The sequence below is a fragment of the Symsagittifera roscoffensis genome, unplaced genomic scaffold (genome assembly GCF_963678635.1).
Source record: "Symsagittifera roscoffensis unplaced genomic scaffold, txSymRosc1.1 SCAFFOLD_353, whole genome shotgun sequence".
NCBI classification, from domain to species: domain Eukaryota; kingdom Metazoa; phylum Xenacoelomorpha; order Acoela; family Convolutidae; genus Symsagittifera; species Symsagittifera roscoffensis.
The window spans coordinates 43523-59359 of record NW_026971157.1 but is presented as its reverse complement, the minus strand read 5'-3'; the positions used below and the strand labels follow the sequence as shown (position 1 = coordinate 59359).

General features: G+C 33.9%; 1 protein-coding gene across 1 annotated transcript; it reads left to right on the top strand.

The window, feature by feature from the left end:
• Nucleotides 1-10776: 10776 nt before the first annotated feature.
• LOC134856224 (mucin-2-like) lies at nucleotides 10777-14301 on the top strand. Its single transcript, XM_063872566.1, has 2 exons — nucleotides 10777-13699; nucleotides 14018-14301. Exons 1-2 carry the CDS (start codon nucleotides 10777-10779, stop codon nucleotides 14299-14301), a joined length of 3207 nt encoding a protein of 1068 aa, XP_063728636.1.
• The last annotated feature ends 1536 nt before the right edge of the window (nucleotides 14302-15837 follow it).

The following is a 15837-nucleotide window of genomic DNA, read 5'->3' as shown; positions in this document are numbered from 1 at the left end:
AGATTGGTCATTTATTATTTGCAGGAACAGCAGCGGCTCAAGTACATAACCCCGCGGAACGCTGTATTTTATCTGTAGCATAATCGAAATCTTTCCAATTGAAGATAATTATTGATAACGATTAAGTAAATATGATTTGATTAGATTGTAACTTATGCCACAAAAGCCAATTTTTTCTAGCCTTTTCATCAGAATAGCGCGATTGATAGTTTGAAACGTTTTTTTTGGTAATCTATAAAACCAGCCATTCTATTTTTTAATCTATAAAACAAGCATTCCTGTGTTTTTCGAACCTTTGCATGATCGCATTTTTTTTTCTTGCAGTAGTGATAGCGTAGATACATGAACAATTTTCCAGAAACTAAATTGTTCTGCTGCAAGGATGTTATATTTATTTATAAAACTCAAGAAACGATTAGAAATTATTTTTTCGATGACTTTGTTTCTTGGTGAAAACAGACTAATTGGTCTAAAATTGCATGGGTCCTCGTAAAAACCCTTCTTATGAAAAGGTAGAGTTTAAGCTAATTCGAACATACATGTCTGGAAAGTTTTGATAGAGTAACAGATGATTGAACAAATCAGCTATATGATAGCTAATTACCTCAGCAGATAATTTTTCTTTTTATTTCTTAATCCACCATGATCACTAGACGAAATGTTTTAAAGAGTTTCGATAACTTTCAGTATTTCATCATGTTATGCGGGTAGTGAAAAATAGAAGTTTTGTTTTGTTCAACTCTAAAACATTTATTGTTCTGATAATCTTGCATGTTAGCCAGGTTTTCTCCTATGTCAACAAAAAACTGGTTGAATTTATTCAAATCTATTGGAGAAGGTTTTGAATGACTTTGCAGGTTTTGAATGACTTTTGAATTCAATCAAATCTATCGGAAAAAGTTTTGTGTAGAACTTGCCCTAGATTTCAGATTAATTCTCGACTGATGATTTTCAGTCGCAAATTGCACCCGTTCTATTATCAAAATCAGAACACAAATCTATAGCACCTCGGTTACAAATATACAACAAGAATAGCCGATTTCTGTGCAAAGAGCCTAGAATGTTTTGACAACAGTTTTTTTTCAAATTGATGTCGTTTTTTTAAATAGAACTTTGGAATATGTCAGAGTCATAGTAAAATAGGTCAATTGAAAACTGTTTTTTGTAGAAAAATGACTAGAAGTTTGAGATTTCAAGTTTTTTATTACCAAAAATGCGCTAAAAACTCCAAAAACTACCTTTATTTGAAAAAAACTAAGTTTTCACGGCTTAAGTTGTGCTCAATTATGCTATTGTAAGCCTACACGGTCTTTTTATTAGCTCGAACGTAGACCAAAAATCAAAATATCAAACCGGTTTTTCTCAACAAAAAAATTGAAACATTTTTATGCCGTTAACCCAGTCCGATCATTATTTGTGTTTCCTGATTTTGCGTGGAAACAAAAAGCAGAATGGTCGGAACAAAAATGGCGCACCAAATTACTTTCGATATAAAATGTGGAAAAATTATCTGAAGTAACATTGATTGACTTCCATGGCTTAAATAAAAGCAGAAGTCGACCTGACACGAGTGACCTTTTTGCTGACAAAACAAAAATTGAAACAAAAACAAAAAAACTAAGACTTCCAAGAAAATATATACAAATTATATACTGAAGAGCAAAAGTAATTGCAAATTCAAAAACTTATTTGATCTTGTTCAAGGTTCAGTTGATCGCGATCAGGACTGTTTTGCCTGAACTGGAGATAATTTTTTGATAATTCGAAAGCTTAAGCAATTGCTATACAAATTTCAAAAATTAACTGTCTTGCGTATAAAAGTGTTAACTTTTACAACACCTTCATCTCAACTTCGATTCTGTCATATGATGACCAGGGTCAAGTTCTGCGACTTCAGCCGGACAGAAAACGGCTGCGTAAAGGGGATGGCGCGACCGATAATTCGCAACATCACAGGGGCTTTTGAGCCGCGAAGATCGCGTAAGGTCCAGAAAATTGGTACTGATCCAAACTGCTCTCGACTGATTTGTTTCATTTATGAGCAACACTGTTTTAAATTGAACTTTGGCACGAGTTTTCTTTTACCTGTAATGTAAGACGGAACTTGCAATTACTTTTGATCAGTTAGGAAAATAAAAACTCTACAAAAAAGCAGAAAACCAATTGCGGCCGCCATAATAATAATCATAACAATAATCATAATAATAACAATAATCATAATAATCATAATCATAATCATAATAATAATAATAATCATAATATTAATAATCATAATAATCATGATAATAATAATAATAATAATAATCATAATAATCATAATCATAATCATAATATAAAAAATAATAACCATAATAATCATAAAAATAATCATAATACTCATCATAATAATAAATATAATATTGATATTTTGCTAGATACAATATACATCACATTTTGCTAGATACTTATTGACACTTTGCTAGATACAAAATACATCACGTTTACTTTATTTAGTGAGTGAGACTAAGCTCACAGCAGAAAAAAAATGAGGAAGTTTATTAAAAAGTTCACAGTTTCGCCCTGATAAGAATACTCATGTTTTTTCCAACTCTCGAAATTTTTATATGTGACAAAAAAAACCGTTTTCCAAAACGTATATGTTATTTTTAGCATTGGAATATTTAGTGTTTTGATGGCGCGATTTCTCATGGAAACTCAATTGGTGCTACTTTCTAATTTTACTCTGAGGCCATTGATATATTTTTATCTAACAAATTTTTTTTGCGCAAAAAGTACTAAAATTGATTTTTGCGTTGGTACCATGTATAAGTATTCTCTTGGTGTTCATCAAAATGATCAAAAATTTGATAGTCTGGATAACTGCATTTCAAAAAAAAAACTTATAAACTGAACTATATTGCTAATTGCACCTGTTTTACAGTCTTCCTAAAATGAACTCTGAGGAAACTTTCGGTTTTAAATTTATTTTCGATAGTTATCGAATTTTTCTTGAGTGTTTCAGGTTTCAAGTGTTCTCGATCTATGTTTATTTTGTGCTTGAGCTGAGTTTCGACTGTAAGCGACCAATATTTCGACTCTGCTTGGCTCCTTTTTCAGCAGTGACCGAAATTTTTTTCTTCTAAGTTTTTTATCGACCTAGCTTTGGACTGCTCGACTTGTCTTGTTTGTGCTCTAACCGTGTTTTAACTATGCTTGACTTTTTTTCAAATTTTTTCGACCTATTTCTGACGTTTTGAATTTGAAATATTTAGTGAAACAAAACTTAACTCACAATGATTGCGCCCGAGCCCTGAGGCTCATCAAGGCGAGACCCTGGAAAACCAAAAACACGAGGCTCAAGATACTAATAATTATGAGAAAATGATTTCATGTAAATTGGATTTTTCTATCGGGAAACAATACTTAATTTTATACCTGTATTTGTTATTTTCGCCTGTCTTTAATTGTTTTAAATGGCCAGTTAGCACTTTGTTTGAAGATAAAAACTTGTAAAATTTTTTAACTACTGGCTGACCCAACCTGTGCAACCCATTTGTTATTACTACTAGTAAATTGAAAATTTTTGATTCACAAGCTGATGTGCATCTCCTTTGTTAAAATTCTTCTTTGTTCAGAGAACTAAGCGGAGATTTTTTCAAGCAACTGATCAATAGTTTCTTAATGTTTTTTTCTAGAAAAATTTCGGTGACGGTTTCAGTTATGTAATGTTGAAAAATTGGCATCATGGTTTTGAACTTTCGCTCAGATAATATAGTTCTTAATATATGTTTTTGCATCAACAAATTTTTTTTGCACAACGGTTTAATGTTGAATGATGAACAGCCATAAGCTAGCCATACGAAATAACAGGCTCAGCATAAACCATAAACCATATAAAATCTCAAGAGGACTTTTCGAGAAAAAATCTTCCTTGCTTGATATAATAAACCATTAAAACGAGCTCATTTTCTGCAATTAGTATCAACATGCCGATGAAAAGTCAAATTTTTGTCTATGACTACGCCCAAATATTTGAAATTACCTGCAAATTCCGTCTTTTTTCATTTTCCTCTGAGAGATACTTCGCAATTTTTTTCCGACCAAAATTAGCTGCCTGACTGTTTTCGATTTTGATTCTATTGGCTTTGCAGTACAGGTCTACAGTTTGAACTTTTTCTTTGTACTCGTGTACTGCGCTTAAATTTTTATTAGTGCAAAACAGCGTTGTGTCACCCGCGAAAAAACACATTTTTTCGTTTTTTCAATTCCTAGATTGGTCATTTATTATTTGCAGGAACAGCAGCGGCTCAAGTACATAGCCCCGCGGAACGCTGTATTTTATCTGTAGGATAATCGAAATCTTTCCAATTGAAGATAATTATTGATAACGATTAGATAAATATGATTTTATTAGATTGTAACTTATACCACAAAAGCCAAATTTTTCTAGCCTTTCATCAGAATAGCGCGATTGATAGTTTAAAACGTTTTTTTGGTAATCTATAAAACAAGCCATTCTATTTTTTAATCTATAAAACAAGCATTCCTGTGTTTTTCGAACCTTTGCATGATCGCATATTTTTTCTTGCAGTAGTGATAGCGTAGATACATGAACAATTTTCCAGAAACTAAATTGTTCTGCTGTAAGGATGTTATATTTATTTATAAAACTCAAGAAACGATTAGAAATCATTTTTTCGATGACTTTGTTTCTTGGTGAAAACAGACTAATTGGTCTAAGACTGCATGGGTCCTCGTAAGAACCCTTCTTATGAAAAGGTAGAGTTTAAGCTATTTTGAACATACATGTCTGGAAAGTTTTGATAGAGTAACAGATGATTGAACAAATCAGCTATATGATAGCTAATTACCTCAGCAGATAATTTTTTCTTTTTATTTCTTAATCCACCATGATCACTAGACGAAATGTTTTAAAGAGTTTCGATAACTTTCAGTATTTCATCATGTTATGCGGGTAGAGAAAAATAGAAGTTTTGTTCTGTTCAACTCTAAAACATTTAATGTTCTGATAATCTTGCATGTTAGCCAGGTTTTCTCCTATGTCAACAAAAAACTGGTTGAATTTATTCAAATCTATTGGAAAAGGTTTTGAATGACTTTGCAGGTTTTGAATGACTTTTGAATTCAATCAAATCTATCGGAAAAAGTTTTGTGTAGAACTTGCCCTAGATTTCAGATTAATTCTCGACTGATGATTTTCAGTCGCAAAATTGCACCCGTTCTATTTTCAAAATCAGAACACAAATCTATAGCACCTCGGTTACAAATATACAACAAGAATAGCCGATTTCTGTGCAAAGAGCCTAGAATGTTTTGACAACAGTTTTTTTTCAAATTGATGTCGTTTTTTAAATAGAACTTTGGAATATGTCAGAGTCATAGTAAAATAGGTCAATTGAAAACTGTTTTTTGAAGAAAAATGACTAGAAGTTTGAGATTTCAAGTTTTTGATTACCAAAATTGCGCTAAAAACTCCAAAAACTACCTTTATTTGAAAAAAACTAAGTTTTCACGGCTTAAGTTGCGCTCAATTATGCTATTGTAAGCCTACACAGTCATTTTATTAGCTCGAACGTAGACCAAAAATCGAAAATTTCAAACCGGTTTTTCTCAACACAAAAATTGGAAACTTTTTTATGCCGTTAACCCAGTCCGATCATTATTTGTGTTACCTGATTTTGCGTGGAAAACAAAAAGCAGAAGCAAAAAAACTAAAACAACCCGAATACAAAGTTCCTCCCCATTTTCATGGTCCGAACAAAAATGGTGCACCAAATTACTTTCGATATAAAATATGGAAAAATATCTGAAGTCACAGTGATTGACTTCCATGGCTTAAATAAAAGCAGAAGTCGACCCTGACACGAGTGACCTTTTTGCTGACAAAACAAAAATTGAAACAAAAACAAAAAAACTAAGACTTCCAAGAAAAGATATACAAATTATATACTGAAGAGCAAAAGTAATTGCAAATTCAAAAACTTATTTGATCTTGTTCAAGGTTCAGTTGATCGCGATCAGGACTGTTTTGCCTGAACTGGAGATAATTTTTTGATAATTCGAAAGCTTAAGCAATTGCTATACAAATTTCAAAAATTAACTGTCTTGCGTATAAAAGTGTTAACTTTTTACAACACCTTCATCTCAACTTCGATTCTGTCATATGATGACCAGGGTCAAGTTCTGCGACTTCAGCCGGACAGAAAACGGCTGCGTAAAGGGGATGGCGCGACCGATAATTCGCAACATCACAGGGGCTTTTGAGCCGCGAAGATCGCGTAAGGTCCAGAAAAATGCTACAGATCCAAATTGCTCTCGACTGATTTATTTCATTTATGAGCAAAACTAGTGTTTTAAATTGAACCTTGGCGTGACTTATTCACCTGTAATGTAACATGGAAATTGCTATTACTTTTGCTCAATTAGGAAAATAAAAACTCTACAAAAAAGCAGAAAACCAATTGCCGCCGCCATGATTTTGAGGTGTGCTTCTGTCTTTGTTATCTTGCTGATGCCCAAAGTAGCAGTTTGTAGAAACTTTGAGCAGACGAGCGGTAATGACTACTATCATGGGCAAGACGAAATAGCACCGAGGGGACACCATCACCAAAAAAGGGAATTTAGTTTCTACGTTGAAGTCTCTTCTGTGGGTGTGAGAAATAAGACATGTGCTGGGGTATTCGTGGACCAGTTTTGGATTTTGACAGCAGCAGAATGCATTCGAGGTCACGTTGGTAAGAAAAGTTTGATGAATCCGAAACAAAAAAAAAACACATAAATAATAGTCACGTTGAAAAGGAGCCCGATCAGGGAGCAAAACCAACATCAAGAGCTAGATGTCTGAACGAGCAGTTAATAGGAGGTTTTTCTGAGATAAACATGTTTTCAGCTTTTTAATGGCGTGAAATAAAAATAATATGGGTTAGTTTCTCAAAAAGTAAATTATGAGAATTACACAATTACTTCTCGCTATGCTTTTTGAACGCTTTTTTCATGCTACGTAGTGCAATAGTCGGATCAATTGAGCAATCCCCCCATTCTCGCGTGGGGGGAGAAAGCTCAATAGGTACTTGAGACATGTTTATAACCACTTGAAAATAGTTTGAATGACCTGAAAGCATAAAACATAGTTTCCAACGACTGTGGAAAGCCAAATATTACGATAAAAAAAGCTCTAAAGTTTCATTTAGATTGAAAAAAGAATCAATAAAACAGGCATAAAAAGCGACTTTTTTCTTTCTTAAAATGACAAAAAGTTTTTTGCGTACAAAATTAAGGTGCTGCGGAGAACCGTTTTTGCTATTGAGATACAAGGCTAGAGCACCAACCCTGGTAAATCGCTTTCTTCGATGAGGCTATGGTCGCCTAAACAAAATTTTGCAAAAAAAAAAAATTTTTTTTCATAAATTTCGATTTTTTTTCAAAGTTTTTCTTGATACTTGTTCAAGATAAACTTCAATCGGTCAATTGATTGCGTGCTATAAACACACCATCCATCTACTTGCGTTTGCTGACGTCTTTTTGAAGAGGTTATTCATTTTTGCTGGGGGGAGATAGCTCAATTGGTCATTACGGGGGGGAGATTGCTCAATTGATCCCAATAGTCTCTTTCTTTTTTTTCTTCTTTTTCCAAGTTTCGAATGAAGTGACGAAACGTTTTTGTGTGGCAATTTTTTGTCAGACAAATTCTCTGATTATTTAACTTGCTACTTTGAGCTGATTTTATAACATTATCTAAGCAAAAGTTTTTGAGATCCTGAAGTCAAAATAAAACATTATTTCACTTGTGATTTTTTTGTAAAGTTATGACAATTTGAACATACCGCGTTTGAATATAACGCGCAATATATTTTGTCCTCATTAAAGCATGAGAGGCGAAAGAAACAATTTCAAATTCGATATAAGAAAGCGACCTGCAATTAATATCATGTCAACAGACAAAAAATTTACATTTTGTACCTAACATAGCCTGCGAAGGTATATAAAAAAGAAAGTAGTTGAGTCATTTAACGTTGTGTATCAGCAGTACAATCAAAAACAATCACCCCCCCCCCCCCCAAAAAAAGCAAATTAGGAAAATAAAAAATAAATTTTCCTGAACTAACTTTGAGCATAGCCTCGAACTAATCAAATGTAACCATTTCATTACAGAAAATTGATATAGAACATTAATTTAGGTAATTAACAGTATGCAAAAGCAATCCCTCAAAAAATAGAAAATTAAAACAATTTTATTGGCGCGTTTCTATGAATTGCATATTTTATGCTGAATTACTTTTCAGATTAATTTCCTACTTGGGGAATGTAACCTGTGGAAAATCACTTAGGGGTGGAGATTGTACGGCCAATGAAAAATTTCTTTTCTTCATTTTTTTCAGTCTTTTACAAAATATTTTTTTGAAGCAAAAATATTTTCATTGACTTAAAAGGCTATCAAAATATTCAGGGTTATGCCCTTATACAAAAAGTTTTGTTGTTCGGACTATTTTGGGGGAAGAATAGACGGAGTATATGTGCTCGGAGTGGATTTGTTCTGCAGACAAACTTCTATTTTTAACTAGCCATTTTCGACGGAATTATTTGATATCATGCGAAAAGTATTAGTCTTGACCTCAAATTTGAAACAATATTTCACCTCTGCAGAGTGTTTGTAAAGTTATGAGGGAACTAGTGCGCTAAATATCTTTTGCGATATTAACACGTAAATTGAGATTTAACCCGCCTTGGAATTCGTTCCTTGTATAATTGAGGCTTGCTATTTAGTTTTTTAAAAATTTAGCTATCTGCAAAAATTTTTGAGTTGAAATTACTGGAACAATTTACCCATTTTTTCTCTCTTTTTTTCAAAGATTCATCAATTTAATAAAAAATAACATTGCTAAATGGATCTTGAAAGGAAATCGGAGCAATCAGGGCTTCACACAGATACGCGCAGGTTTTTTTTAACTTCCAACAGACCTCATGCTTAAATACTTGTTTTAGTGGAGCAAAAAATGATACAGACGTGCACTGGAAAAGCTAGGATAGTATGATGTCAAGTAATATATAAATTTTTGCAATTAGCATGCTTTCCATTAAAAAAAGAGTTGACTGCATTATATTCTCTAAATTTTATTCGATGTTATACAAACTCATTTTCCAATGCAAATTTTAGTCCATACTTTTAATAAGCTATCTATAAAGTTTATAAATAAAATAATTTTATTTAAATTCTTTATATACATAATAAAAAACAGTTTTATAGTCAAGTTTAGAAAAAAATTATGTAAACACAAAAAAATGATCATATAGGTCAGCCTTACTGCTGGAAAGCTATCGGCTCCAAATTATAGGTTACGGTTGATCAATATAGGATAAATTTTAAATAGTACAAGTTTGGGGCTCAATATTTTTAATTTGTTTTTGATGAAGTTTTCTATAAAAAAAAAAACGAAAGTTTCAATTTTTTCACTCCTATTCTTGTTATAAAACTAAAGAGGTCCAAGGAGATTAGTAAGTACGGTTGGTTTTTGAATTTTTAAAATTATCTAAAAAGGTTCTATATTTACGACTCGATGCACGTAGTTTTAAGAAACGACGAGTCGACGAATGCTTTATTTTTTTTTCAGGAAAAGTCAAATGAAAATGAAAATTTGTTCAGGCTCATTTGTACTTTTTCACGGTTTGATTTTTGATTTCCTTTTAAATTCAGCGCAGTTTCTTTGTTGAAAGAAATTCCACCATCGAGGGGCGAAAGTGTAAAGGCCAAAAGAAGGTGATGACTTCTAGTTTTGAAAATGGAACTTAGTTTTCAGATTTCCCTGTTGAATAAAAAAATACCTATTGATCCAGTTTTCTCAATTGGGTTTATTTTATCACAAAGTTTCAATCATAAATTCTTCTAGAAATTCAAAGAGCTTCAAGGTCATTTTTTTATTCAAAAGCTGGGTTTTTTTTTAAAAAACAAAAAGTATTTTTTTATTTACTTGCGTTCACCGACTCTTATTTGCGATTATTGGCTATGTATATTTTTTTGTTTTTCATTTTTTCTTTCTGTCTAACATTTGCGAATGTTCTTTGTTTTTTAGGAAGTTTGGAAGCTCGATATCTAGGAAGGACAATTTATGTTGGTGAGGCAAATTTGTTTTGCTATAGGTAAGTTAATTTCCAAATCTTTTCAAAAAAAAATCAAGCTTTTTAAAATAAATTGTTTAATTTTGTAGAGAATCGAACCTTTATCGTCTTATTTCGTTTCGGTTTCCATTGCATGGACCAGATATTGCGTTGTCAGTTTGCAGCAAGAAAAGCTACGGAAAAGAACCCTTAGCTCTTTATGGGACTATGCTTGGCGACAGATCTAAGCAAATAAAAGACTTTTCAATTAGCGAAAAAGCTGGGAAAAAATATGATCAAATTTGCTTTGAATTTGAAGATGATTTTGAAGAGAGATCTGAAAATCTCATTTTGGGTTCGCCTCTGTATGTTCTCGACAAGGACCTGAAAACACCGAAGTGCCTGTATGGTCTTTTTGGAGTCTATAGGGAACACGAATCGGGTTGCGGGCAGAACAAAATCGCCGGCGGTTTGTATGAGATCAAAAAATGGGTTGAAAATAAAATTCTGGTACCACATGATTCGACGGACTTGTGCTTGATAACCCCTGCTACTGCTTCAACGACGCCATTGCAAACGACTGCAAATGAAACAATTTCAGATCACACAAGGAGTCAGGCTAGCTCGTTGGAGACAAACCACAGCTCATATTCACATATCACGCATACGCCAAAAACGACAATAATGAATGACATTTTCTCCGATTCTACAAAAGATCAGGCTAGCTCAACCACAGAAAAAGACAGCTCTGTTTCAGATGTCACATTTACAACAGAAACGACAACAAGTGAAACTTCTACAAATACACCAGCCAGTCAGACTAGCTTAACGACAGAAAATGACAGCTCAGATTCAGATGTCACATATACGACAGAGAAGGCAACACCAAATGAATTTCTTTCAAATACAACAACCAGTCAGACTAGCTTAACGACAGAAAATGACAGCTCAGCTTCGGATGTCGCAAATACTTCAGAGACGGTAATAACGAAAGAAAATGCTTCATTGACAACAACAGAGACGTCAGAGACGACAACAACGAAAGAAAATGTTTCATTTACAACGACAAATCAGACAAGCTCAACGCCAGAAAATGACTATTCAAGTTCAGATGGGACGTATACATCAGAGACGACAACATCAAATGAAGTTCCTTCAAATACAACAATTAGTCAGACTAGCTTGACGACAGAAAATGACAGCTCAGCTTCGGATGTCGCGAATACTTCAGAGACGACAACATCAAATGAAGTTCCTTCAAATACAACAACCAGTCAGACTAGCTTAACGACAGAAAATGACAGCTCAGCTTCGGATGTCGCGAATACTTCAGAGACGTTAATAACGAAAGAAAATGCTTCATTGACAACAACAGAGACGTCAGAGACGACAACAACGAAAGAAAATGTTTCATTTACAACGACAAATCAGACAAGCTCAACGCCAGATAGAGACTATTCTAATTCAGATGTGACGTATACATCAAAGACGACAACATCAAATGAATTTCCTTCAAATACAACAATTAGTCAGACTAGCTTGACGACAGAAAATGACAGCTCACTTTCGGATGTCGCGAATACTTCAGAGACGGTAATAACGAAAGAAAATGCTTCATTGACAACAACAGAGACATCAGAGACGACAACAACGAAAGAAAATGTTTCATTTACAACGACAAATCAGACAAGCTCAACGCCAGAAAATGACTATTCAAGTTCAGATGAGACGTATACATCAGAGACGACAACATCAAATGAAGTTCCTTCAAATACAACAATTAGTCAGACTAGCTTGACGACAGAAAATGACAGCTCAGCTTCGGATGTCGCGAATACTTCAGAGACGACAACATCAAATGAAGTTCCTTCAAATACAACAACCAGTCAGACTAGCTTAACGACAGAAAATGACAGCTCAGCTTCGGATGTCGCGAAGACTTCAGAGACGTTAATAACGAAAGAAAATGCTTCATTGACAACAACAGAGACATCAGAGACGACAACAACGAAAGAAAATGTTTCATTTACAACGACAAATCAGACAAGCTCAACGCCAGAAAATGACTATTCAAGTTCAGATGAGACGTATACATCAAAGACGACAACATCAAATGAATTTCCTTCAAATACAACAATTAGTCAGACTAGCTTGACGACAGAAAATGACAGCTCACTTTCGGATGTCGCGAATACTTCAGAGACGGTAATAACGAAAGAAAATGCTTCATTGACAACAACAGAGACATCAGAGACGACAACAACGAAAGAAAATGTTTCATTTACAACGACAAATCAGACAAGCTCAACGCCAGAAAATGACTATTCAAGTTCAGATGTGACGTATACATCAAAGACGACAACATCAAATGAATTTCCTTCAAATACAACAATTAGTCAGACTAGCTTAACAACGACAGAAAATGACAGCTCAGGAGTCACAAATACGTCAGAGACGATAACAACGAAAGAAAATACTTCATTTACAACAACAAGTCAGACAAGCTCAGCGCCAGAAAATGACTATTCCAATTCCGATGTGACGTATACCTCAGAGACGACAATATCAATTGAAGTTCCTTCAAATACAACAATTAGTCAGACTAGCTTGACAACAGAAAATGACAGCTCAGCTTCGGATGTCGCGAATACTTCAGAAACGACAGAAATTTCTTCAAATACATTAAGTATTCAGACTAGCTTAACGACAGAAAATGACAGCTCGGGAGTCACAAATACGCCAGAGACGACAACAACGAAAGAAAATACTTCATTTACGACGACAATTCAGACAAGTTCAACGCCAGAAAATGACTATTCAAATTCAGATGGGACGTATACATCAGAGACGTCAACATCAAATGAAGTTCCTTTAAATAGATCAAGTAGTCAAACTAGCTTGACGACAGAAAGTGACAGCTCAGCTTCGGGTGTCACGATTACTTCAGAGATGATGACAACAAAAGAAACTGCTTCAAACACAACAAGAAGTCAAGCTAGCTCAACGACAGAAAATGACAACTCAAACTCAAATGTGACGTATACGTCAGAGACGACAGCATCAATTGAAACTCTTTCAAATACAACAACTAGTCAGACTAGCTTAACGACAGAAAATGACAGCTCAGCTTCGGTTGTCACAAATACGTCACAAACAACAAAACCGAAAGAAACTGCTTCAAGCACAACAACAACTCAAGCTAGCTCAACGACAGAAAATGATCATTCAAACTCAGTTTGGACTTATACGTCAGAGACGACAAAATCAAATGAAATTCCTTCAAATACAACAATAACTAGTCAGTCTATCTTAACGACAGAGCTTGACAGCTCACATTCAGCTGTCACGTATACGTCAAAGAGGACAACAACGAAAGAAACTCCTGAAAATAATACAACAACAAGGCAAGCTAGGTCAACGTCAGAAACTGAGAGCTCAGATTCAAATGTCTTTTTTACCCCAAACGCAACAACAACTCATGAAACTGTCTCCTCTAACACAAACAGTCAAGCTAATACTTTGACAGATCATGACACCTTAGATTCAAACGTCACTTATACTTCAAAAAGTCCAAAAACGGATGAAAATGCTTTCAATATCACAACAAGTCAGAGTGGTTCTGTGACGGAATATGATAACTTAAATTCCAATTCCACATTTATCTCAATAAGAACGACAACAGATGAAATTTTTTCAGGTAAAACAACAACTCAGGTAAAAAATTCAATGCATCCAACGATTGAAATTGGTTCATTGTCAATTTCTCAATTATCGGAGGCAAGTACAGAAACCGCGAAAGAAATAATGACATCAGCAGTAAATAATTCAAAGTCAACAGAAAGTGATAAGGAAACGTTATCGAAAACTACGACAAAACATTTTAGTTCTACCGTGAGCAAAACTGATGAGACAGAATCGTTTCCAGATATTCAAACCACTGAGTCGAACAAAGTATTCACAACAGAGTTGACAGCAACTGGTGGGAATATTACCGAGTTTACGACTAAGGCGGCAATGACAAATTATAAAACAAACTCAACTGAGACTAAATCACAGTTAGAGTCGACTTCCTCCGCCGCAGGAAAACTGGAAACGACGGCAGACGAGTTTGTTTTGTCCACGATTACATCAAATACGACTGAAGATGTGCCGGAGTGGTCACCTACTATGCCTGCCGACGAATCTTCAGGAACAACGTCCCCCGGGTAGAGAAGCCGCCACCATCTGCTAGCTTGGTTTTTTTTGGTTTTGATAAGTTCTTAAGAAGTGTTACTCATCCAACCAATCTGGAAGATAGGAAAAAAAAACAAAAGAATTGGGTGATTGTTTTAAGTATATTAAGGAAATGCTGGCCTTTGCTGTTATAGCCTTTCTAGTAGAAAGTTACAAAATTGAAATGATATCACTAAAAAATGAAAGATGTTATTATGTGTAATGCCAAAAAAAAGCAGTTTCATTTATTTCAGCTGCTGTCAAGATTTTTCTCATTAATTTTCCCGTTTTCTGTACGTAAAATTTACTATAATTAGACCAAATGCGTTCTGAATTGTCATTCAATTGGCATTCCCGGGTTGAAGTTACAGATGTTATCAGTACTGTTCTAGTAGAACAACAGTTGTAAAATAAAATTCAGTCCTGTATCAGTGCAAAGTCAGAAATTTACTCTCTTTTTCACCTGATCAAGAGATTGAACAGGAAAAAATTGGCCAGTACTGTTGTAGATACTGTTTTATTCTGTTTTCATTCTGAAACATAACTAAACTTTTTAACGAAACTTCTATTCAATTTCAAAGTTTTGTTACGTGTCGTTACAAAAGAGAAAAACTCATTAAAATAGATAAAAGTATAACGATTGTGCTAGAAACAACCTAAAAACGCAGTTTGTTTCTGCAAAACACATAAATTGGTCAGCATTAGAATTTAAAAGGCTTGAGCAGCTGATTTTATCAGGAAACACTGCAATTTTTGCTAAAAATATGAAAAAAAAACATTAATTTTTTTTAATTTGGTGCATCCCACGCAACTAAACATCAGCTGAAAACAAGCTAGAGACTCAGTTCTTTTTTGCGAAAAAAAGAAATTGGGTAAGCGTTGGTAATTGAAAGGCTTTAGCAACTGAATTTGCCTGGAAACTCGGCAGTTTCTGGTAAAAATTTGGAAAAAAAACATTTAAAAAAATTGGTGCATCATTCCACAGCGTAGCATCAATTTCATTTTGCAATTCCACTTTATAGTTTCATTTGGCTTTTTTAAATGTTATTGAGCCTAATTCTTAATTGTTTTACAATTAAGTTTTAAAACCGAGAGTTTGTTAAAACTTTTCAATTTTTTCGAAAAATTTTAGTTTAAATCTTCAAAAAGAAGGCCGAAAATGTTTTTGAAATCAGCCCAACCAAATAATTTTTTTAAAGTCACGACGCGGATTTTTGTATTTTTTGAGATTGTTGCTGTTATGTTTTTTTCTGATTCGATTTCTGATCATAGAAATAACAGAGCAATATCTCTGATTTTTTTCTGGCCATAGAAATAATAAAAAAAAAATTCTAATTTTAGTATGATTAGAGAAGTATAAGAACAAGAACTCTTATTTTATTCTGATCAGAAAACTAGTAGAATAAAAACAGTACTGTAACAGCACTGATTCAGTACCGTTACAGTACTGCGGTTTTTTCTCTGATTTATCTCTGATCAGAGCTGAATTGCCACTTGCCAGAATCTGATATAGAACTGACATTTCACTAATAA

Excerpts from the sequence above, each read along its gene's own strand:
- LOC134856224 (XM_063872566.1), top strand. The coding sequence starts at position 10,777 with ATGAATGACATTTTCTCCGATTCTACAAAAGATCAGGCTAGCTCAACC. Across the intron at positions 13,700-14,017 it reads TGCTTTCAATATCACAACAA|ATATTCAAACCACTGAGTCG; the intron begins GTCAGAGTGGTT and ends AATCGTTTCCAG.